This window comes from Lampetra fluviatilis, chromosome 48 (genome assembly GCF_964198595.1).
Source record: "Lampetra fluviatilis chromosome 48, kcLamFluv1.1, whole genome shotgun sequence".
Taxonomy (NCBI): Eukaryota; Metazoa; Chordata; class Hyperoartia; order Petromyzontiformes; family Petromyzontidae; genus Lampetra; species Lampetra fluviatilis.
Genome location: NC_136322.1, coordinates 2562501 through 2586347, shown reverse-complemented (window position 1 = coordinate 2586347; position 23847 = coordinate 2562501). Strand labels below are relative to the sequence as shown.

The window sequence follows — 23847 nt, the reverse complement described above, 5'->3', positions numbered from 1 at the left end:
GTGTGTGTTCACGTGTGTGGAGTATGTGTGTGTGTGTGTCTTTGTGTGTTTATATCGTAGTCTCGTGGTAATTCATTGAAGGTGGAGGGGTTACTAGCCCCTCGCACCCGTCCAGAGCCCCCGTTTAGCCACTGTGGTGGTCACAGACGCCATGAGGGGAGAGGCCAATGGGCATTGACCCTCCCCCCACAGCACTGTCCACGACAGTGTTGCCTATCCGGCACTGCAAGGAGGTAGGAGGTTGTTTTTGACGTCTCCTGGCCAAACCCCAATTGGCAGAGCCAGGAGATAGAATTTTCACCCTCGGGGTTCCTCCAGAAACAACGAAAAACCACTGCGGGTGGCCACCTGGAATGTTCAAACGCTCACTGCGGAGGAGAGGCTGCCACTCCTTTGTCGGGAGCTGGACCGGTACCGCCTGGATCTCTGTGGTATTCAGGAGGTCCAGTGGACCGGCTCTGGCTCCTGCCACCATGAGGGGTGGACAGTCCTCCACTCGGGGCAGGAGACTGCCAAACAACAGGGAGTGGCTCTTCTTCTGAACAAAAGAATGAAGGGGGCGTGGGAGCGTGGCGGTGAGGTGTGGGAAGCTGTAAGCCCTAGGATACTTTGGGCTCGCCTTCCCATCAACCGGAGGCGAGGAGTGGTGGTCGTGGTTACTTATGCCCCCACCGAAGACGAACATCCGTGGAGGGATGCAGGCAAAGCCGATGAGTCAGATGCCTTCTATGACCTCCTGTCACAGGTGCTGGCTAAAGTGGCCCCTCGGGATAGAGTCATCTTGTTGGGTGACTTCAATGCCCGAGTTGGTCATGATGCTGGCACTTGGTCTGGAGTGATTGTAAGGCATGGGCCAGATCAGCTCAATAACAACGGTAGGAGGCTGCTACATTTTTCTGCAGCCCATGGGCTTGTAATTATCAACACGCTGTTCTGGCATCAGCGCATCCACGCAACATCATGGATGCATGCCGGGTCCAAGCAAGAACATCTGCTGGACTTCATAGTGACGGACCAGCGGATGTGAGCCCATGTCCTTGACACCAGGACCTACCGTGGAGCTGATCTGCCCTCTGACCATCGACTTGTCATCTGTAAGATGCGCCTGCCATTCTTCCACTCCAGTGGTGGGTGTACACCCAGACACCACTCAAACGCATAGTGGCATGGTCTCAGCTAGCTGATGGAAGTTGCAAGCGAGAATTTCATCATTGCTGGGGTTGGCATCGTCCCCCACTCCTCCTGATGTCGAGGGCAAATGGACGAGGTTTAGAACTGTGACTCATGCAGCTGCAATGGCTGCTTTGGTCCAGACCTCCCCAGAGACCCTGGCTGATAGAGGAGGTGTTCAGGCTGGTTGAGAAAAAGTGACAGGCCCACTCTAATCATCTACAGCATCCCACGTCAGAATGAGGAGGCTTACCGCAGCCTTCGCTCGGAGGTTCGGAGAGCCGTGAGGCGCTGTAAGGATGGGTGGTGGTCGCAGGTTGCTGAGGAGATGGAGTCTGCCTCAATGGCCCGCGATCACAAACCCTATTTAACTCCATCAAAAAAGTAACCTGCAGCACCACACCTATTACCATCATTAGGGGAAAGAACGGTGATCCAATCTCCCACCCCCAGGAACAGGTTTGCAGATTTGCTGAGCATTTATGTGATGTCCTGGGGGACAGGAAATCCCTCAGCCAGGAAACCATCATGGGACAAAGTGGGGATGACCCTGCTGAGGCTGTGGTGCTTCAAATATTGGAAGAAGAAGTCACCCCCTGTGAGTGGCTTACTGAGGTGCCATCCATTGAGGAAGTACTGAAGGCGATCCAGAGACCAGGAAAGGCACCGGGCAGAGATGATCTCCCAAGCGAAATGCTGAGGGAGGGTGGCATTTGTGCGCAGACTGCCCTACATGATATCATAACAACAGTCTGGACCACTGGACGGATTCCGCAGGATTGGAAGGATGCCCTGGTGGTCCCCCTCTTTAAGAAGGGGGACCGCACAGACTGTAACAACTACAATAGCATCTCACTTCTCAGTGTGCCGGGAAAGGTCCTGGCAAGGATTATGCAACATCGCTTTGCTAGGCACGCTGAGGAGAGGCTTGCGGAGCCCCCATGCGGTTTCAGGAAAGGGCGGTCCTGCACAGATGCCATATTTTCTGTCCGTCTGCTACAGCAGAGGTGTAGGGAATTCCAACAAGACCTACATCTAAACTTTATTGACCTGGTCAAGGCCTATGCTACCATCAGTAGGCCTGGGATCTGGGTTGTTCTTCGTGCTTTCGGAGTCTCTGACCCTCTGCTCACGCTCATTAAGGACCTGCATGATGGTGAGTAGGCCCGGGTAAAACTACGTGGCCGGGAGTCAGAGCCATTCCCTGTACACCTTGGGGTGCGACAGGGATGTCGTCTGGCTCCAACATTATTTAACATCTATTTCGACCATATAGTTCGTGAAGCCTTCAGTAGCTATACCAGAGGAATTTCCATCTTGTACAGATACAATGGGAGGCTGATCGATGCCTGGGTGCAGTCGAGGGATGGCTCCCTATTGGTCAGCCATGTTATGTATGCCGACGACCTGGTAATTGCGGCTCACTCAGAGGAGGAGTTGGAGGCGCTGCTGCTGAACCTGGAGTGTGCCACTAAGAAGTGGGGCCTTACCATCAGCCTCACCAAAACTAATCACCTGCCTGGGTATGTTGTACCATCGGACACTCCAACCCCACAACTCCCAATTGGTGATGGGGCAATTGTGGAGAGAGTGGAGAGTTTCCCATACCTGGGCAGTGTGCTCATGACCAGCTCCGGTTTGACAGCAGAGGTCTCACTCCGAATCAGTCCAGCGGCATTATTTTTTCATCGGTTGCGTAACGCTGTGTGGAAGCTACCTGGTCTCTCACTCCACACGAAGTTTCAGGTCTTCTCAGCCACAGTCATTCCCTCTCATCTCTACGCCTGCGAAACATGGACCCCCCTAATGGAATATATTCACCGGTTTGAACCATTTAGGCTGGCCTGCGTACGATCCATCGTGGGTTTAACCAGGCTGGATTGTGTGAGGAGCTCACAAATCCTTGAAAGATCTGGGCAAAGTCCCATCGGTGAGCTCCTCCGGCAGGCAAGGCTGCGTTGGCTGGGTCATGTAGCCCGCATGCTCAGCTACCGCATGCCTAAACAGCTTTTGTTCGGCCGGATCGAAGGGGCTAAATGGGCGCGGCACGGACTGGAGAAGAGATGGAGTGATGTGGTACAGGAGGACGTGCAGCTGAGTGGACTTGCCGATGACTGGTACCAGCGGTGTCAAGATCGGCCTCTGTGGAGGAGGCTCGTGAAGGACGCTACTGGGCAGTTGGAGACAGTCACCCTCCAACAACAACAGAGGGCAGAGGAGCGACGCTCACAACAACGAGCGGAGCGCCGGGTGGCTAAAGCACAGCAAGTTGGCACAGTAGGGGGCACAGGTGGTGCATAAACCAGTCATCTCGGTCATCTCAGTCAATCAACCCGTGGCACCTGCTGGGTCTGCTCCGTGACCTCCTGCCGGCGGACGTTCGACACTTCACGTGGCCTCAAGGTGCACATGGCCTGGCACAAGCGTCGTGGTGACGTCACCGCCACTTAGTGGCCAATGGCGGTTGTTGTTGTTGTCTGTAGTGGTTAGCGCGCTGTGCTCTGCACCCGGTAACCCGACTTCGATTCCCGCTCACGGCCCACACCGGTGACGATTATTTTGACCTGAGCACCCGGTGCGATGTGTGGGCATCGCCACGAGGGAGACAAAGGCGGCCGGGCGTGGTGCTGGCCACCCGCCCCCTCGTTGCTACTCGCTAACAGCAACTTGCCCCAATAGCCTGTTACAGGCTACACGGGGGATCTTTGTCTTTGTTTGTGTGGGTGTCTCTGTGTGGATGCTGCTGCGACTACTACCACCCCTCACCCACCCACCCACCAACCCCACCCTCACCCCCACCCACCACCACCCACCACCCTCACCCACCCCAACCACCACCCTCACCCACCCCACCACCCAACACCCAACCCTCATCCACCAACACCACCTCCACCACCCTCACCCACCCACCCACCCCCTCACCCACCACCCCACCCTCACCCACCCCACCTCACCCACCACCCCACCCTCACCCCCCCACCCTCACCCCCCCCACCCTCACCCACCACCCACCCTCACCCACCACCCCACCCTCACCCACCACCCCACCCTCACCCGCCACCTACCCATCACCCACCCACCCCCACCCCCACCCCACCCTCACCCACCCACTCCCCACCCCACCCATCACCAACCCACCCGCCACCCCCCACCCCACCCCACCCTCACCCACCCACCCCCCACTTCCACCCCACCCACCCACCCCCCACCCCACCCATCACCCCACACCACCCCCCACCCCCACCCCACCCTCACCCACCCCACCCTCACCCACCCACCCCCCACCCTCACCCACCCCACCCTAACCCACCCACCCCCCACCTTCACCCACCCACCCACCGTCCCCCACCCCCACCCCACCCTCACCCACCAACCACCCCACCCCACCCTCACCCCCCCCACCCCTCACCCATCCCACTCCCCACTCACCCACCCCTCACCCACCCCTCACCCACCACCCACCAACCCACCCCACCCACCCCCACCCACCCCCCACCCACCACCCACCACCCCACCCTCACCCAACCACCCTCACCCCCACCCACCCTCACCCACCCACCACCCCCCACCCTCACCCACCCCACCCTAACCCACCCACCCCCCACCTTCACCCACCCACCCACCGTCCCCCACCCCACCCTACCCTCACCCACCAACCACCCCACCCCACCCTCACCCACCCCCCCCCACCCCTCACCCATCCCACCCCCACTGACCCACCCCTCACCCACCCCTCACCCACCACCCCACCAACCGACCCCACCGACCCCACCCACCCCACCCACCCCCCACCCACCACCCCACCCCACCCTCACCCACCCACCCCACACCCACCACCCTCACCCCACCCCACCCTCACCCACCACCCCCCACCCCCACCCCACCCTCACCCACCCCCCACCCCACCCATCACCCACCCACCCCCCACCCCCCACCCCACCCTCACCCACCCCACCCTCACCACCCACCCACCCACCACCCCCCACCCTCACCCACCCCACCCTAACCCACCCACCCCCCACCTTCACCCACCCACCCACCGTCCCCCACCCCACCCCACCCTCACCCACCAACCACCCCACCCCACCCTCACCCACCCCCCCACCCCTCACCCATCCCACCCCACCCCTCACCCATCCCACCCCCACTCACCCACCCCTCACCCACCCCTCACCCACCCCTCACCCACCAACCCACCCCACCCACCCCACCCACCCACCACCCCACCCCACCCTCACCCACCCCCACCCACCACCCCACCCTCACCCACCCCATCCCCCACCCCCCCTCACCCCCCACCACCCCACCCCACCCTCACCCCACCTCACCCCACCCCACCCACCACCACCAACCCCACCCACCCCCCACCTCCCCCCACCCCCACCCCACCCCCCCCAACCCCCCCACCCTCACCCACCACCCCACCCTCACTCACCCACCCACCACCCTCACCCCCCACCCACCCCCACCCCCCCCCCCCAGGAGCTGCTCTGCCTGCGTGCGCTGCGTGACGCCAACGTGCCCAAGTTCCTGGAGGAGGACCTCGCCCTGTTCGAGGGCATCGTGGCCGACCTGTTCCCCCGCACGCGCCGGGGTCACGACCCCCCCCGCCCCCTCCCCCGCCCCATCCCCCTGCCCCCTCCCCCTCCCCCGGCCCCTACCCCTCCCCCGGCCCCGCCCCCGGCCCCTCCCCCGCGTCCCACGACGCGCTGGAAGGCGCCTTGAGGGTCGCCTGCCTCTCCAGAGGCCTCCGGGATGAAGACGGTAAGAGGCGGTGGGGGGGTGGGGGGGTCGGGGGTGGGGGGGTAGGGGGGTGGTGGGGGGTGGGGGGGGTGGGGGGTTGTGGTGGGTAGGGGGGTGGTGGTGGTGGGTAGGGGGGTGGTGGTGGGTAGGGGGGTGGTGGTGGTGGGTTAGGGGGGTAGTGGGGGTGGGGGGGTGGTGGTGGTGGGTAGGGGGGGGTGGTGGGGGTGGGGGGGGTGGGGGGGTGGGTAGGGGGGTGGTGGGTAGGGGGGGGGGTGGTGGTGGGGGTAGGGGGGTGGTGTTTGTGGGTAGGGGGGTGGTGGGGGTGGGGGGGGTGGGGGTGGGGGGGTGGTGGTGGTGGGTAGGGGGGGTGGTGGTGGGGTGGGGGGGGTGGTGGTGGGTAGGGGGGTGGTGGTGGTGGGTAGGGGGGTGGTGGGGGTGGGGGTGGGGGGTGGTGGGGGGTGGGGGGGTGGGGGGTGGTGGGGGGGTGGGGGGTGGTGGGGGTGGTGGGGTTGGAGGTGGGGGGGTTGGAGGTGGTGGTGGGGGTGGTGGGGGAGGGGGTGGTGGGGGCGGTGGTGGCGGTGGGGGTCATGGTGGTGGTGGTGGGGGTGGTCGTGGGGGGGTGGTGGGGGTGGTGGTGGTCATGGTGGTGGGGGTGGTGGGGGTCATGGTGGTGGTGGTGGGGGGTCATGGAGGTGGTGGTGTGGGTGGTGGGGGTGGGTGGTGGTGTGAGTGGGGGCATGGGCAGGAGATCGCGCAAATATATAAATGTGTCGTTAAAACCTGCCACCACCCGACACAGCCAACTAGTAAGGTCTCCTGCCCCGAGTAGAGGACTGTCCACCTCTCATGGTGGCAGGAGCCAGAGCCGGTCCACCGGACCTCCTGAATACCACAGAGATCCAGGCGGGTACCGATCCAGCTCCCGACAGAGGAGTGGCAGCCTCTCCTCTGCAGTGAGCGTTCGAACATTCCACGTGGCCATCCGTAGTGGCTTTTTGTTGTTTCTGGAGGAGCCCCGAGGGTAAAGATTCAATCTCCTGGCTCCGCCAAATGGGGTTTGGCCAGGAGACGTTATAGATGCCTGTCCCCCCGTGGCCTCCGGCACAAGCTTAATTACACTACACTATACACTACACTATACACTACTATACACTACACTACTATACACTTCACTATACACTACACTATACACTACACTATACACTACACTATACACTAATATACACTACTATACACTACTATACACTACACTATACACTACACTATACACTACACTATACACTACACTATACACTACTATACACTACACGATACACTACACTATACACTACACTATACACTATTATTCACAACACTATACACTACTATACACTCCAATATACACTGCTTTACACTACACTATACACTATTATACAGTGAGGGAAAATAAGTATTTGATCCCCTGCTGATTTTGTACGTTTGCCCACTGACAAAGAAATGATCAGTCTATAACTTTAATGGTAGGTTTATTTGAACAGTGAGAGATAGAATAACAAAAAAATCCAGAAAAACGCATGTCAAAAATGTTATAAATTGATTTGCATTTTATTGAGGGAAATAAGTATTTGACCCCCTCTCAATCAGAAAGATTTCTGGCTCCCAGGTGTCTTTTATACAGGTAACGAGCTGAGATTAGGAGCACACTCTTAAAGGGAGTGCTCCTAATCTCAGCTTGTTACCTGAATAAAAGACACCTGTTCACAGAAGCAATCAATCAATCAGATTCCAAACTCTCCACCATGGCCAAGACCAAAGAGCTCTCCAAGGATGTCAGGGACAAGATTGTAGACCTGCACAAGTCTGGAATGGGCTACAAGACCATCGCCAAGCAGCTTGGTGAGTAGGTGACAACAGTTGGTGCGATTATTCGCAAATGGAAGAAACACAAAATAACTGTCAATCTCCCTCGGCCTGGGGCTCCATGCAAGATCTCACCTCGTGGAGTTGCAATGATCATGAGAACGGTGAGGAATCAGCCCAGAACTACACGGGAAGATATGTCAATGATCTCAAGGCAGCTGGGACCATAGTCACCAAGAAAACAGTTGGTAACACACTACGCCGTGAAGGACTGACATCCTGCAGCGCCCGCAAGGTCCACCTGCCCAACAAAGCACATATACATGCCCGTCTGAAGTTTGCCAATGAACATCTGAATGATTCAGAGGACAACTGGGTGAAAGTGTTGTGGTCAGATGAGACCAAAATGGAGTTCTTTGGCATCAACTCAACTCGCCGTGTTTGGAGGAGGAGGAATGCTGCCTATGACCCCAAGAACACCATCCCCACCTTCAAACATGGAGGTGGAAACATTATGCTTTGGGGGTGTTTTTCTGCTAAGGGGACAGGACAACTTCACCGCATCAAAGGGACAATGGACGGGGCCATGTACCGTCAAATCTTGGGTGAGAACCTCCTTCCCTCAGCCAGGGCATTGAAAATGGGTCGTGGATGGGTATTCCAACATGACAATGACCCAAAACACACTCACTAGAGTGGTGGTGGACTCACTGGAGTGGTTGTGGACTCACTAGAGTGGTGGTGGTGGACTCACTGCAGTGGTCGACTCACGCCGTGTCACCCCGCAGGCTTCATCAGGAAGTGCGGCCAGCTGCACGACACGACGCTGGTGCGGCACGGACTCATGCTGGTGGGAGTCACCGGGGCCGGCAAGACCCAAGTAGGCTATCCTCCTCCTCCTCCACCTTTACCTCTATCACCTTTACCTCTACCTCATCCACCTCCTCTACCTCCTCCTCTACCTCCTCCTCTGGTACTGCCAAGGGCACTTGCCCCTGCTGCCCTGCTGGAGGCTACCTGGGCCACCTTTGTCTGTGCATCTCTGGTACTGCCAATGGCACTTGCCCCTGCTGCCCTGCGTGAGGCTACCTGGGCCACCTTTGTCTGTGCATCTCTGGTACTTCCAAGGGCACTTGCCCCTGTTGCCTTGCTTGAGGTTACCTGGGCCACCTTTGTCTGTGCATCTCTGGTACTGCCAATGGCACTTGCCCCTGCTGCCCTGCTGGAGGCTATTTGGGCAACCTTTGTCTGTGCATCTCTGGTACTGCCAATGGCACTTGCCCCTGCTGCCTTGCTGGAGGCTACTTGGGCAACCTTTGTCTGTGCATCTCTGGTACTGCCAATGGCACTTGCCCCTGCTGCCTTGCTGGAGGCTACCTGGGCCACCTTTGTCTGTGCATCTCTGGTACTGCCAAGGGCACTTGCCCCTGCTGCCTTGCTGGATGCTACCTGGGCCATCTTTGTCTGTGCATCTCTGGTACTGCCAAGGGCACTTGCCCCTGCTGCCCTGCTGGAGGCTACCTGGGCCACCTTTGTCTGTGCATCTCTGGTACTGCCACGGGCACTTGCCCCTGCTGCCCTGCTGGCGGCTACCTGGGCCACCTTTGTCCGTGCATCTCTGGTACTGCCACGGGCACTTGCCCCTGCTGCCCTGCTGGAGGCTACCTGGGCCACCTTTGTCTGTGCATCTCTGGTACTGCCACGGGCACTTGCCCCTGCTGCCCTGCTGGAGGCTACCTGGGCCACCTTTGTCTGTGTGCAGTGCTACCGGGTGCTGGCGGAGGCCCTCACGTCCCTGCGGGGGCAGCAGGCGCCGAGTGGCGGCCGCTACGAGGGGGTCACGGTGCACGTGATGAACCCCAAGTCCATCAGCATGGGGCAGCTGTACGGGGAGTTTGACCTGCTCACTCACGAGTGGTGAGTGGGTGGGCGGGCGGGTGAGTGAGTGAGTGGGTGAGTGAGTGAGTGGGTGGGTGAGTGAGTGGGTGGGTGAGTGAGTGATTGGGTGGGTGAGTGGGTGATTGAGTTAGTGAGTCAGCGAGTGAGCGAGTGGGTGAGTGAGTGGGTGATTGAGCGAGTGAGTGAGTGAGTGAGCGATTCACTGAGTGAGTGAGTGAGCGAGCGAGTGAGTGAGTCACTGAGCGACTGAGTGAGTGAGTGAGTGAGTGACTGAGTGAGCGGGTGAGCGACTGAGTGAGTGAGTGGGTGGGTGAGTGAGTAGGTCAGTGACTGAGCGAGTGAGCGACTTGGCGAGTGAGTGAATGAGTGGATGAGTAAGTGGGTGAGTGAGTGAGCGACTGACTGAGTGAGTGACTGAGTGAGTGACTGAGTGACTGACTGAGTGACTGAGTGAGCGTGTGAGTGACTGAGTGAGTGAGTGACTGACTGAGTGACTGAATGAGCGACTGAGTGAGCGTGTGAGTGACTGAGTGACTGAGTGAGTGATTGAGTGAGTGACTGACTGAGTGACTGAGTGAGTGACTGAGTGAGCGTGTGAGTGACTGACTGAGTGACTGACTGAGTGAGTGACTGACTGAGCGACTAACTGAGTGAGTGACTGAGTGAGTGAGTGACTGAGTGACTGAGTGAGTGACTGAGTGACTGACTGACTGACTGAGTGACTGAGTGAGCGACTGAGTGAGTGAACGCCACCGCTGTGATTCTTCCCCTTCCTCCTGCTGCTGCTCCATGCAGGACGGACGGCATTCTGTCCTCGCTGATCCGTGCCGGTGTGGCCGCCGTGGCTGGCGCGGGTGGTGGTGGAGGTAGTGGTGGTGGTGGTGGCGGTGGTGGTGGTGGCGGTGGTGGTGGTGGTGGTGCCGGGCGGTTCTGGTACGTGCTGGATGGCCCCGTGGACGCCGTGTGGATAGAGAACATGAACACGGTGCTGGACGACAACAAGAAGCTCTGCCTCAGCTCGGGGGAGATCATCAAACTCACCGAGGTGAGAGGGGGGGGAGGGGTGGGGGGGAGAGGGGGGGGAGAGGGGGGGGAGAGGCGGGGGGGGAGAGGGGGGGGGGGAGAGGCGGGGGGGGGGGGAGAGGCGGGGGGGGGAGAGGTGGGGGGGGGGAGAGGCGGGGGGAGAGGCGGGGGGGGGAGGTTCGCCTCTGTGATATTCTCTCTCTCTGCCCCCCACCACCACTACCCCCCCCCCCCCAGTCCCAGACGATGGTGTTCGAGGTGCAGGACCTGGCCGTGGCGTCCCCGGCGACGGTGTCGCGCTGCGGGATGGTCTACCTGGGTGCCCTGACCCTCACCCTCACCACCCTCACCGAGGCCTGGCTGGGCAGGCTCGCCGCGCCGGCCAGCGCACTCGTGCCGGCGCTGCGATCCCTCATCCAGCGCCTACTGCCGGTACAGATGCGATACACTATACACTACACTATACACTACACTATACACTACACTATACACTACTATACACTACACTATACACTACACTATACACTACATTATACACTATACACTACACTATACACTACACTATACACTACACTATACACTATACACTACACTATACACTACACTATACACTACACTATACACTACTATACACTACACTATACACTACACTATACACTACACTATACACTACACTATACACTACACTATACACTACACTATACTTGAGAAAACACGCGTCACGCGTTGGGTTATGATACGGACATGCGGCGGACAGTGAGGACAGTGAGGGCAGTGAGGACAGTGAGGACAGTGAGGACAGTGAGGGCAAACGGGGACACGGGGAGCGGGGCGTCATACTGTTGTCATTGCGCCAATTAAGGGGGTGAGGTAATTAGGGGAGGCCGCAGGTGTTTGGGGTAACTGAGGATGCAGGCCGGTGATTGGTCGAGAGGTGTGAGTGTCTGAGATGAGCGACGCGGTGTCTACAACAACAACATCACGTGACGCTGAGGGCTGGGGGCGAGTAGCAAAGCGGGGGATGATTCTGATTAATTGATTGGGGCAAATTGGTTCGGGGATAAAGGCAAAGAGCGTGGGGAGAAATGGGAGTTGGTGTTGGAGTCGGAGTTGGAGTTGGTTGGTGCCTGGGACAAGAGTCAGATAGAGGAAGAGACGGAGCAGTAGACAAGACAGTATAATACGGTAGCAGTGGACAAGAGAGTATAGTACAGTAGCAGTAGACAAGAGAGTATAGTATACGGTAGCAGTAGACAAGAGAGTATAGTATACGGTAGCAGTAGACAAGAGAGTATAGTATACGATAGAAGTAGACAAGAGAGTATAGTACGGTAGCAGTGGACAAGAGAGTATAGTACGGTAGCAGTAGACAAGAGAGTATAGTATACGGTAGCAGTAGACAAGAGTGTATAGTATACGATAGCAGTAGACAAGAGAGTATAGTACGGTAGCAGTAGACAAGAGAGTATAGTATACGGTAGCAGTAGACAAGAGAGTATAGTACGGTAGCAGTAGACAAGAGAGTGTAGTACGGTAGCAGTAGACAAGAGAGTATAGTATACGATAGCAGTAGACAAGAGAGTATAGTATACGGTAGCAGTAGACAAGAGAGTATAGTATACGGTAGCAGTAGACAAGAGAGTATAGTATACGGTAGCAGCAGACAAGAGAGTATAGTATACGGTAGCAGTAGACAAGAGAGTATAGTATACGGTAGCAGTAGACAAGAGAGTATAATATACGGTAGCAGTAGACAAGAGAGTATAGTATACGGTAGCAGTAGACAAGAGAGTATAGTAAGTGATGTCGATGGGGAGCTGTGCGTTGGAGAGAATGGAGGGACATTGAGTGATGTTGATGGGGAGTTGTGAGTTGGAGAGAACGGAGGGACATTGAGTGATGTTGATGGGGAGTTGTGAATTATACGCGTTAATAAAGAACCGAGAAGACAAAGAAGCTGTCGCGTCAGTACGAGTCCTACACTATTATACACTACTGTGTGTGTACTGTGTGTGTACTGTGTGTGTTCTGTGTGTGTACTGTGTCTGTGTACTGTGTGTGCTGTGTACAGGACGCGGTGCGCTGGGTGCGTGCCAGTGCGGTGGAGCCGGTGGCCTCTGTGGACGTGAATCTGGTGGCCGGATTCCTTCGCATCCTGGACTGTTTCCTGCAGCCCCTGCAGGTCACTCACTCACCCACTCACTCACTCATTGACCCACTCACTCACTCACCCACCCACCCACCCACTCCCCCACTCACTCACTTACCCACCCACTCACCCACTCACCCACTCACTCACCCACTCACCCACTCAACCACTCACTCACTCACCCATTCACTCACTCACCCACTCATTCATTCACTCACCCACTCATTCATTCACTCACCCACTCACCCACTCACTTACTCAGCCACCCACTCACCCACTCACTCACCCATTCACTCACCCACTCACCCACTCACTCACCCACCCACTCACCCACCCACCCACTCACTCACCCACCCACTCAACGACTCACCCACTCACTCACCCACTCACCTACCCACTCACTCACTCACCCACTCACTCACCCACTCATTCACTGACCCACTCATTAATCTCATCACTAACCCACTCACTCACCCATTAACTCACTGTACAGTGTGACTATGTTGTACAGTGTGGTGGTGATGTACAGTGTGAGCATGTTCTGCAGTGGCGATGTTGTACAGTGTTGTGATGGTATACAGTGTGGCCACGTTGTACAGTGTGGGCGTGATGTACAGTGTGGCCGCGTTGTACAGTGTGGCCATGTTGTACAGTGCCATGTTATACAGCATGGCGATGATGTACAGTGCTGGAATGGTGTACAGTGTAGCCATGTCGTACAGTGTTGCGATGTCGTACAGTTTTGCGATGTTGCAGTGTGGGGATGTTGTACAGTTTTGTCCTGTTGTACAGTGTGGTAATGTACAGGTGTTGTGACGTTGTACATTGTCGCTGTTATAGAGTTTGCCGATGATGTACAGTGCTGGAATGGTGTACAGTGTAGCCATGTTGTACAGTGTTGCGATGTCATACAGTGTTGCAATGTTGTACAGTGTGGTAATGTACAAGTGTTGCGATGTTGTACATTGTCGCTGTTGTACAGTATGGCGGCGTTGTACAGTGCGGCCATGTACAGTGCCACGGCGTAGCACGGCCGTCTCGACGCCGCGTCGGTTCGTGATCTCTCCTCTCACAGGTTGCTGCCGGCGGAGGCGGTGGAGGCGGTGGCGTCGGCACCGCCCGGCGTGCCCAGCAGCCCCAGCGCCAGCAGCAGCAGGAGGATGATGCGGCGGTGGTGGTGGTGGCGCCGCGTCTGCTGGAGGCGTGGGCCGTGTTTGCGTTGGTGTGGAGCGTCGGGGGCAGCTGCGACGCCGCATCGCGGCCGCGGTTCAGCCGCTGGCTCCGGGACAAGATGGCCGCGGAGGAGGTGCTCACGGCTAGTTCGTCCGTGTCTCTCACCGTGTCTCTCCCCTCGGTGTCTCTCACCGTGTCTCTCACCGTGTCTCTCCCCCATGTCTGTCTCACCGTGTCTCTCACTGTGTCTCCCTGTGTCTCTCCCCTCGGTGTCTCTCACCGTGTCTCTCTCCGTGTCTCTCTCCGTGTCTCTCCCCGTGTCTCTGTCCCCGTGTCTGTCTCACCGTGTCTCTCCCCGTGTCTCACCGTGTCTCCCCCCTCCGTGTCTCTCTCGCCGTGTCTCTCCCCCATGTCTGTCTCACCGTGTCTCTCACTACGTCTCCCTCCCCGTGTCTCTCCCCGTGTCTCCCCGTGTCTCTCCCCATGTCTCACCGTGTCTCCCCCCTCAGTGTCTCTCTCCCCGTGTCTCTCCCCCATGTCTGTCTCACCGTGTCTCCCCCCTCATCTCACATGTCTTGTCTGTGTCTGATCTGCCATGTATCATCTGCCATGTCTCCACCGTGCCTGTGTCTCTCGCTCATGTCTCTCTCACCGTGTTTCACCGTGTCTCTCTCCCCGTGTCTCTCTCGCCGTGTCTTACAGCTGCATCTCCTGTCCCCGGATGAGGGGCTGGTCTACAACTACCGTGTCTCACCGTGTCTCTCTCCCCGTGTCTCTCTCCCCGAGTCTCTCTCCTCGTGTCTCACCGTGTCTCTCCGTGTCTCTGTGTCTCTCCCCGTGTCTCTCCCCGTGTCTCTCTCCCCGTGTCTCCCCGTGTCTCACCGTGTCTCCCCGTGTCTCTCCCCGTGTCTCACAGCTGCGTCTCCCCTTCCCGGACGAGGGGCTGGTCTACGACCACCGTGTCTCCCTCACCGTGTCTCTCTCCCCGTGTCTCTCTCACCGTGTCTCTCTCACCGTGTCTCACCGTGTCTCTCTCCGCGTGTCTCACCGTGTCTCACCATGTCTCTCTCACCGTGTCTCTCTCCCCGTGTCTCTCAGCTGCTTCTCCCCTTCCCGGACGAGGGGCTGGTCTACGACTACCGTGTCTCTGTGTCTCTCTCCCTGTGTCTCACCGTGTCTCCCCGTGTCTCTGTGTCTCTCTCTCTGTGTCTCACCGTGTCTCACCGTGTCTCACCGTGTCTCTCTCCCCGTGTCTCACCGTGTCTCTCCCCGTGTCTCACCGTGTCTCTCCCCGTGTCTCACCGTGTCTCTCTCACCGTGTCTCGGTGTCTCTCCCCGTGTCTCACCGTGTCTCTCTCCCCGTGTCTCTCCCCGTGTCTCTCCCCGTGTCTCTCTCCCCGTGTCTCTCCCCATGTCTCACCGTGTCTCTCTCCCCGTGTCTCTCTCCCCGTGTCTCACCGTGTCTCTCTCCCCGTGTCTCACCGTGTCTCACCGTGTCTCTCTCCCCGTGTCTCACCGTGTCTCTCTCCCCGTGTCTCACCGTGTCTCACCGTGTCTTTCTCCCCGTGTCTCACCATGTCTCTCTCCCCATGTCTCACCGTGTCTCTCTCCCCGTGTCTCACCGTGTCTCTCCGCGTGTCTCCCCGTGTCTCCCCGTTTATCCCCGTGTCTCTCTCCCCATGTCTCTCAGCTGCTTCTCCCGTTCCCGGACGAGGGGCTGGTCTACGACTACCGTGTCTCACCGTGTCTCACCGTGTCCCTCTCACCGTGTCTCACCGTGTCTCACCGTGTCTCTCTCACCATGTCTCGGTGTCTCTCCCCGTGTCTCTCCCCGTGTCTCACCGTGTGTCTCTCCCCATGTCTCTCTCCCCGTGTCTCTCTCCCCGTGTCTCTCCCCATGTCTCACCGTGTCTCTCTCCCCGTGTCTCTCCCCGTGTCTCTCTCCCCGTGTCTCACCGTGTCTCCCCGTGTCTCTCCCCGTGTCTCTCAGCTGTGTCTCCCCTTCCCGGACGAGGGGCTTGTCTACGACTACCGTGTCTCACCGTGTCTCCCTCACCATGTCTCTCTCACCGTGTCTCTCTCACCGTGTCTCACCATGTCTCACCGTGTCTCTCTCCGTGTGTCTCACCGTGTCTCACCGTGTCTCTCTCACCGTGTCTCTCTCCCCGTGTCTCTCAGCTGCTTCTCCCCTTCCCGGACGAGGGGCTGGTCTACGACTACCGTGTCTCCCTGTGTCTCACCGTGTCTCCCCGTGTCTCTCAGCTGTGTCTCCCGTTCCCGGACGAGGGGCTGGTCTACGACTATCGTCTTGATGACGGTGGTTTCAGCAGCAGCGGCGGCCGGGATGAGGAGGAGGGGGAGGGGGGGGTGGAAAGGCTGGAGGCGTCGCGTCATCAGGTGGGGACGCCCCTAGGTCCGCTCAGCCTAAAAAAAAACGAGGCTGCTGCTCGCTGCTGACAGCCCTGCTGGAGGCTACCCAGGGGACCTTTGTCTTTGTGTCTCTGCTGCTGCTACTAACAGCACTTGCCCCTACATCCCTGCTGGAGGATACCTGGGGGACCTTTGTCTTTGTATCTCTGCTGCTGCTACTAACAGCACTTGCCCCACCATCCCTGTTGGAGGCTACCTGGGGGACCTTTGTCTTTGTATCTCTGCTGTTGTTACCAACAGCACTTGCCCCTGCATACCTGATGGAGGCTACCTGGGGGACCTTTGTCTTTGTATCTCTGCTGCTCACTACTAACAGCACTTGCCCCTACATCCCTGCTGGAGGCTACCCAGGGGACCTTTGTCTTTGTATCTCTGCTGCTCACTACTAACAGCACTTGCCCCTACATCCCTGCTGGAGGCTACCCAGGGGACCTTTGTCTTTGTATTTCTGCTGCTGTTACCAACAGCACTTGCCCCATCATTCCTGTTAGAGGCTACCTGGGGTATCGTTGTCTTTGTATCTCTGCTGCTGTTACCAACAGCACTTGCCCCACCATTCCTGTTGGAGGCTATCTGGGGGACCTTTGTCTTTGTATCTCTGCTGCTGTTACCAACAGCACTTGCCCCACCATTCCTGTTAGAGGCTACCTGGGGGACCTTTGTCTTTGTATCTCTGCTGCTCACTACTAACAGCACTTGCCCCTACATCCCTGCTGGAGGCTACCCAGGGGACATTTGTCTTTGTATCTCTGCTGCTGTTACCAACAGCACTTGCCCCATCATTCCTGTTAGAGGCTACCTGGGGTATCATTGTCTTTGTATCTCTGCTGCTGTTACCAACAGCACTTTCCCCACCATTCCTGTTGGAGGCTATCTGGGGGACCTTTGTCTTTGTATCTCTGCTGCTGTTACCAACAGCACTTGCCCCACCATTCCTGTTAGAGGCTACCTGGGGTATCGTTGTCTTTGTACCTCTGCTGCTGCTACCAACATCACTTGCCCCACCAGTCCTGCTGGAGGCTACCTGGGGGACCTTTGCCTGTGGCTGTGTGCGTGCAGGTGCGATGGGTGGGATGGATGGTGGGGGTGGCGGAGTTCACGGTGGCTCCCGGCACCCCCTTCACTGACATCGTGGTGCCCACGATGGACACGCTGAGGATGACTCACCTCATTCACCTGCTGCTCACTAATCACAAGCCGGTGAGTAGCTCACCACTCACCACACACACTCACCCACCCACTCACTCAAACACTCACTCACGCAGTCACTCACTCACACACTCACTCACCACTCACCCACTCACCCACTCATCACTCACTCACACATCAATCACTCACTCACACACATCACTCACACACTCACCCACTCACGCACTCACTCACTCACTCATCACTCACCCACTCATCACTCACCCACTCACTCACACACTCACTCACTCACCCACTCACCACACACACTCACCCACTCACTCACTCACCCACTCACCACTCACACACTCACTCACTCACCACACACTCATCACTCACCCACTCACTCACACACTCACTCACTCATCACTCACGCACTCTATGTGTCTCTATGTATCTCTATGTGTCTCTATGTATCTCTATGTGTCTCTATGAGTCTCTATGTATGTACAGTGAGGGAAAAAATTATTTGATCCCCTGCTGATTTTGTACGTTCGCCCACTGACAAAGAAATGATCAGTCTATAATTTTAATGGTAGGTTTATTTGAACAGTGAGAGACAGAATAACAACAACAAAAAATCAGAAAAACGCATGTCAAAAATGTTATAAATTGATTTGCATTTTAATGAGGGAAATAAGTATTTGACCCCTCTGCAAAACATGACTTAGTACTTGGTGGCAAAACCCTTGTTGGCAATCACAGAGGTCAGACGTTTCTTATAGTTGGCCACCAGGTTTGCACACATCTCAGGAGGGATTTTGTCCCACTCCTCTTTGCAGATCTTCTCCAAGTCATTAAGGTTTCGAGGCTGACGTTTGGCAACTCTAACCTTCAGCTCCCTCCACAGATTTTCTATGGGATTAAGGTCTGGAGACTGGCTAGGCCACTCCAGGACCTTAATGTGCTTATTCTTGAGCCACTCCTTTGTTGCCTTGGCCGTGTGTTTTGGGTCATTGTCATGCTGGAATACCCATCCACGACCCATTTTCAATGCCCTGGCTGAGGGAAGGAGGTTCTGACCCAAGATTTGACGGTACATGGCCCCGTCCATCGTCCCTTTGATGCGGTGAAGTTGTCCTGTCCCCTTAGCAGAAAAACACCCCCAAAGCATAATGTTTCCACCTCCATGTTTGACGGTGGGGATGGTGTTCTCGGGGTCATAGGCAGCATTCCTCCTCCTCCAAACACGGCGAGTTGAGTTGATGCCAAAGAGCTCCATTTTGGTCTCATCTGACCACAACACTTTCACCCAGTTGTCCTCTGAATCATTCAGATGTTCATTGGGAAACTTCAGGACGGGCATGTATATGTGCTTTCTTGAGCAGGGGGACCTTGTGGGCGCTGCAGGATTTCAGTCCTTCACGGCGTAGTGTGTTACCAACTGTTTTCTTGGTGACTATGGTCCCAGCTGCCTTGAGATCATTGACATATCTTCCCGTGTAGTTCTGGGCTGATTCCTCACCGTTCTCATGATCATTGCAACTCCACGAGGTGAGATCTTGCATGGAGCCCCAGGCCGAGGGAGATTGACAGTTCTTTTGTGTTTCTTCAATTTGCGAATAATCGCACCAACTGTTTTCACCTTCTCACCAAGCTGCTTGGCGATGGTCTTGTAGCCCATTCCAGCCTTGTGTAGGTCTACAATCTTGTCCCTGACATCCTTGGAGAGCTCTTTGGTCTTGGCCATGGTGGAGAGTTTGGAATCTGATTGATTGATTGCTTATGTGAACAGGTGTCTTTTATACAGGTAACAAGCTGAGATTAGGAGCACTCCCTTTAAGAGTGTGCTCCTGGGAGCCAGAAATCTTTCTGATTGGAAGGGGGTCAAATACTTATTTTTCTCATTAAAATGCAAATCAATTTATAACATTTTTGACATGCGTTTTTCTGGATTTTGTTGTTGTTATTCTGTCTCTCACTGTTCAAATAAACCTACCATTAAAGTTATAGACTGATCATTTCTTTGTCAGTGGGCGAACGTACAAAATCAGCAGGGGATCAAATACTTTTTTTCCTCACTGTACGTATCTCTATGTATCTCTATGTATCTCTATGAGTCTCTATGTATCTCTATGTGTCTCTATGTATCTCTATGAGTCTCTATGTATCTCTATGTGTCTCTATGGGTGTCTATGTATCTCTGTGTATCTCTACCAGGTACTCTGTGTGGGCCCCACTGGGACCGGCAAGTCCCTGACGCTGTCGTCGCTGCTTCTTGGCGGGATGCCGCCGGCGTTCGTCACCCACTTCCTCAGCTTTTCGGCGCGCACCACAGCGGCACAGACTCAGGAGTTTGTGGATAGCAAGACAGACAAACGGTGAGTTACCACCACTACTACCACCACTACCACACTACCACCACCACCACCACTACACTACCACCAACCACCACCACTACACCACCACAGCGGCACAGACTCAGGAGTTTGTGGATAGCAAGACGGACAAACGGTGGGTCGTCACCACCATCACCACCACTACCACACTACCACCACTACCACTACCACCACCACCACAGCGGCACAGACTCTGGAGTTTGTGGACAGCAAGACGGACAAACGGTGAGACGTCTCTACCACCACTACTACCACACTACCCACACCACCACTACCACCACCACTACCACCACACTACCACCACCACACTACCACCACCACCACACTACTACCACCACACTACCACCACCACACTACCACCACCACCACACCACCACCACACTACCACCACCACCACACTACACCACCACCACCGCAGCACAGACTCAGGAGTTTGTGGACAGCAAGACGGACAAACGGTGAGTCGTCACTACCGCAACCACCACTACCACCACCACCACCACCACACTACCACCACCACACTACCACACTACCACCACCACCACCACCACCGCGGCACAGACTCAGGAGTTTGTGGATAGCAAGGCAGACAAACGGTGAGTCACTACCACCACCACCACCACACTACCACCACCACCACCACACCACCACACTACCACTACACTACCACCACCACACCACCACCACCACACTACCACACTACCACCACCACCACACTACCACCACCACCACCACACTACCACCACCACATTACCACCACTACTACCACCACCACCACACTACACCACCACCACCACCACACTACCACCACCACCACACTACCACACTCCCCCTCTCCCCCCCCCTCCCCCCCAGGCGCAAGGGGGTGTTTGGCCCTGCGCTGGGCAAGCGGCTGGCGCTCTGCGTGGAGGACGTGAACTTGGCGGCGCCCGACGCCTACGGGGCCCAGCCGCCCCTCGAGCTGCTGCGGCAGAACATGGACCAGGGGGGGTGGTACGACGTGAGGCGCATCGGTGAGGAGAGGTGGTGGTGGTGGTGGTGGTGATGGGGGTGGTGGTGGGGGTGGTGGGGGTGGTGGTGGTGGGGGTGGTGGTGGTGGTGGTGTGGTGGTGGTGGTGATGGTAGTGGTGGTGACGGTGGTGGTGGTACGACGTGAGGCGCATCGGTGAGGAGAGGTGGTGGTGGTGGGGGTGGTGGTGATGGGGGTGGTGGTGGTGGTGGTGGTGGGGGTGGTGGTGGGTGACGGTGGTGGTGGTGGTGGCGGTGGTGGTGGTGGAGGTGGGGGTGGTGGTCGTGGTAGTGGTGGTAGTGATGGTGGTGGTGGTGATGGTGGTGGTGACGGTGGTTGTGATGGTGGTGGTGATGGTTGGTGGCGGTGGTGGTGGTGGTGACAGTGGTGGTGGTGATGCTGGTGGTGGTGATGGTGATGGCGGTGGCGGTGGTGGTGGTCACGGTGGTGGTGGTGGGGGTGGTGGTGACAGTGGTGGTGGAGATGGTGGTGGTGATGGTGTACCTGGTGTGGTGTAGCGGTGTGCTGTGTATGTAGTAAAGCATCGCCACTAGGGGAGACAAAGTGGGCCGGGCTTGGTGGTGCTGGTCACCCTCCCCCTCTGTGTGTGGTGCCACAGTGCCGGTAGCCTCCATAGACGCTGCTGCTGCTACTCACACAGCACCTTGCCCTGACAGTCTTCTAGAGGCCATCTACCACTCCCACGTGTCTCCCCCCACCCTCACCGCCCCCCCCCCCCCGCGTCTCCCTCTATCCCTCCCCCCCTCCCTCCCCTCCCCCCTCCCACCCTCCCCTCTCTTCCTCCCTCCCTCTGCTCCCCCCCTCCCTCCCACCTTCCCCTCCCCTCTCCCCTCCCTCCCCCACGTCTCTCTCCCTCCCTCCCCCCCTCCCACCCTCCCCTCCCACCCTCCCCTCCCCCACGTATCTCCCCTCCACCTCCCCTCCCTCCCTCTCTGCCTCCCTCCCACCCCCCCATCCCTCCCCTCCCTCCCTCCTTTCTCCCTCACTCCCACCTTCCCCCCTCCCTCCCTCTATCCCCCCCATCCCACACACCCTCCCCTCCGTCTATCCCCCCCTCCCCCCTCCCTTCCTCCCTCCCTCCCCCACGTATCTCCCCTCCACCTCTCCTCCCTCCCCCCTCCCCCCCTGCCCCCCCTCCCCCCTCTCCCTCCCTCTCCTCCCACCCTCTCCCCTCCCCCCCTCCCTCCCCCCCAGGTGAGTTCCGCCAGCTGGTGGACGTGACTCTGGTGTGCTCCATGGGCCCCCCAGGGGGGGGCCGTCACGTGGTCAGCCCCCGCTTCCTGCGACACTTCCACCTGCTCTCCTTCCCCGAGCTCGACGACGACAGCCGCAGCGCCGTCTTCAGCACCATCCTGCGGAGCTGGACACGTGAGTGGGGGGGGGGCAGTGCTGAGTCTGTGTGACAGTGCTGAGTGAGTGGAGTGCGGGGGGGGGGCAGTGCTGAGTCTGTGTCACAGTGCTGAGTGAGTCTATGTCACAGTGCTGAGTCTGTGTGACAGTGCTGAGTCTATAGACAGTGCTGGGTCTATGTCACAGTGCTGAGTCTGTGTGACAGTGCTGAGTCTGTGTGACAGTGCTGAGTCTATGTCACAGTGCTGAGTCTGTGTCACAGTGCTGAGTGTACAGAGTCTCACCCCCCCGCTCCCTGCGTCTCTCAGGGTCAGAGCCGGCTCTGCTGGAGGTCACGGAGCGGCTGGTGGCCTCCACTCTGGCCGTCTACGCGGCCGTGTCGGCCCAGCTGCTACCCACGCCGGCACGCTGCCACTACACGTTCAACCTGCGCGACCTCTCACGCCTCTTCCAGGGCATCCTCATGGCGGACGCTGCCAAGGTCAAGGTGTGTGGGGGTGGTCACTGTGTGTGTCACCGTGTGTGTGTGTGTCACCGTGTGTGTGTGTGTCACTGTGTGTGTGTGTGTCACTGTGTGTGTGTGTCACTGTGTGTGTGTGTGTCACTGTGTGTGTGTGTGTCACTGTGTGTGTGTCACTGTGTGTGTGTGACCTCTCACGACTCTTTCAGGGCATACTCATGGCGGACGCCGCCAAGGTCAAGGTGTGTGTGTGTGTCACTATGTGTGTGTGTCACTGTGTGTGTGTTTCACTGTGTGTCACTGTGTGTGTGTCACTGTGTGTGTGTGTGTGTGTCACTGTGTGTGCGTCACTGTGTGTGTGTGTCACTGTGTGTGTGCGACCTCTCACGACTCTTCCAGGGCATGCTCATGGCGGATGCTGCCAGGGTGAAGGTGTGTGTGTGTGTGTGTGTCACTGTGTGTGTCACTGTGTGTGTGTGTCACTGTGTGTGTGTGTGTCACTGTGTGTGTGTGTCACTGTGTGTGTTATTGTGTGTGTGTCACTGTGTGTGTCACTGTGTGTGTGTCACTGTGTGTGTCACTGTGTCACTGTGTGTGTGTGTGTCACTGTGTGTGTGTGTCACTGTGTGTGTGTGTCACTGTGTCACTGTGTGTGTCACTCTGTGTGTGTCACTGTGTCACTGTGTGTGTCACTGTGTGTGTGTGTCACTGTGTGTGTGTGTGTCACTGTGTGTGTGTCACTGTGTGTGTGTGTGTCACTGTGTGTCTCACTCTGTGTGTCACTGTGTGTGTGTGTGTCACTGTGTGTGTGTGTGTGATTGTGTGTGTGTCACTGTGTGCGTGTCACTGTGTCACTGTGTGTGTGTCAATGTGTGTGTCATTGTGTGTCACTGTGTGTATGTGATTTTGTGTGTATAATTGTGTGTCACTGTGTGTGTGTGTGATTGTGTGTGATTGTCTGGGTATTTTGTACCATCGGACACTCCACCCCCACAACTCCCAATCGGTGATGGGGCAGTTGTGGAGAGAGTGGAGAGTTTCCCATACCTGGGCA

At 57.3% G+C, this 23847-nt stretch overlaps 1 protein-coding gene across 1 annotated transcript in view; it reads left to right on the top strand.

Moving 5' to 3' along the window:
• The window catches only part of DNAH1 (dynein axonemal heavy chain 1), a 184833-nt gene that overhangs the window by 66692 nt on the left and 94294 nt on the right, over positions 1-23847 (top strand). The window contains exons 35-48 of the mRNA XM_078877706.1: positions 5653-5791; positions 5887-5934; positions 8541-8632; positions 9515-9669; positions 10447-10696; positions 10912-11106; positions 12746-12856; positions 13959-14129; positions 16259-16363; positions 17486-17626; positions 19775-19935; positions 20809-20966; positions 22178-22351; positions 22642-22820. Coding sequence (XP_078733832.1) covers positions 5653-5791; positions 5887-5934; positions 8541-8632; positions 9515-9669; positions 10447-10696; positions 10912-11106; positions 12746-12856; positions 13959-14129; positions 16259-16363; positions 17486-17626; positions 19775-19935; positions 20809-20966; positions 22178-22351; positions 22642-22820 — 2079 coding nt within the window. The remainder of the gene's footprint in view (positions 1-5652; positions 5792-5886; positions 5935-8540; positions 8633-9514; positions 9670-10446; positions 10697-10911; positions 11107-12745; positions 12857-13958; positions 14130-16258; positions 16364-17485; positions 17627-19774; positions 19936-20808; positions 20967-22177; positions 22352-22641; positions 22821-23847) is intronic.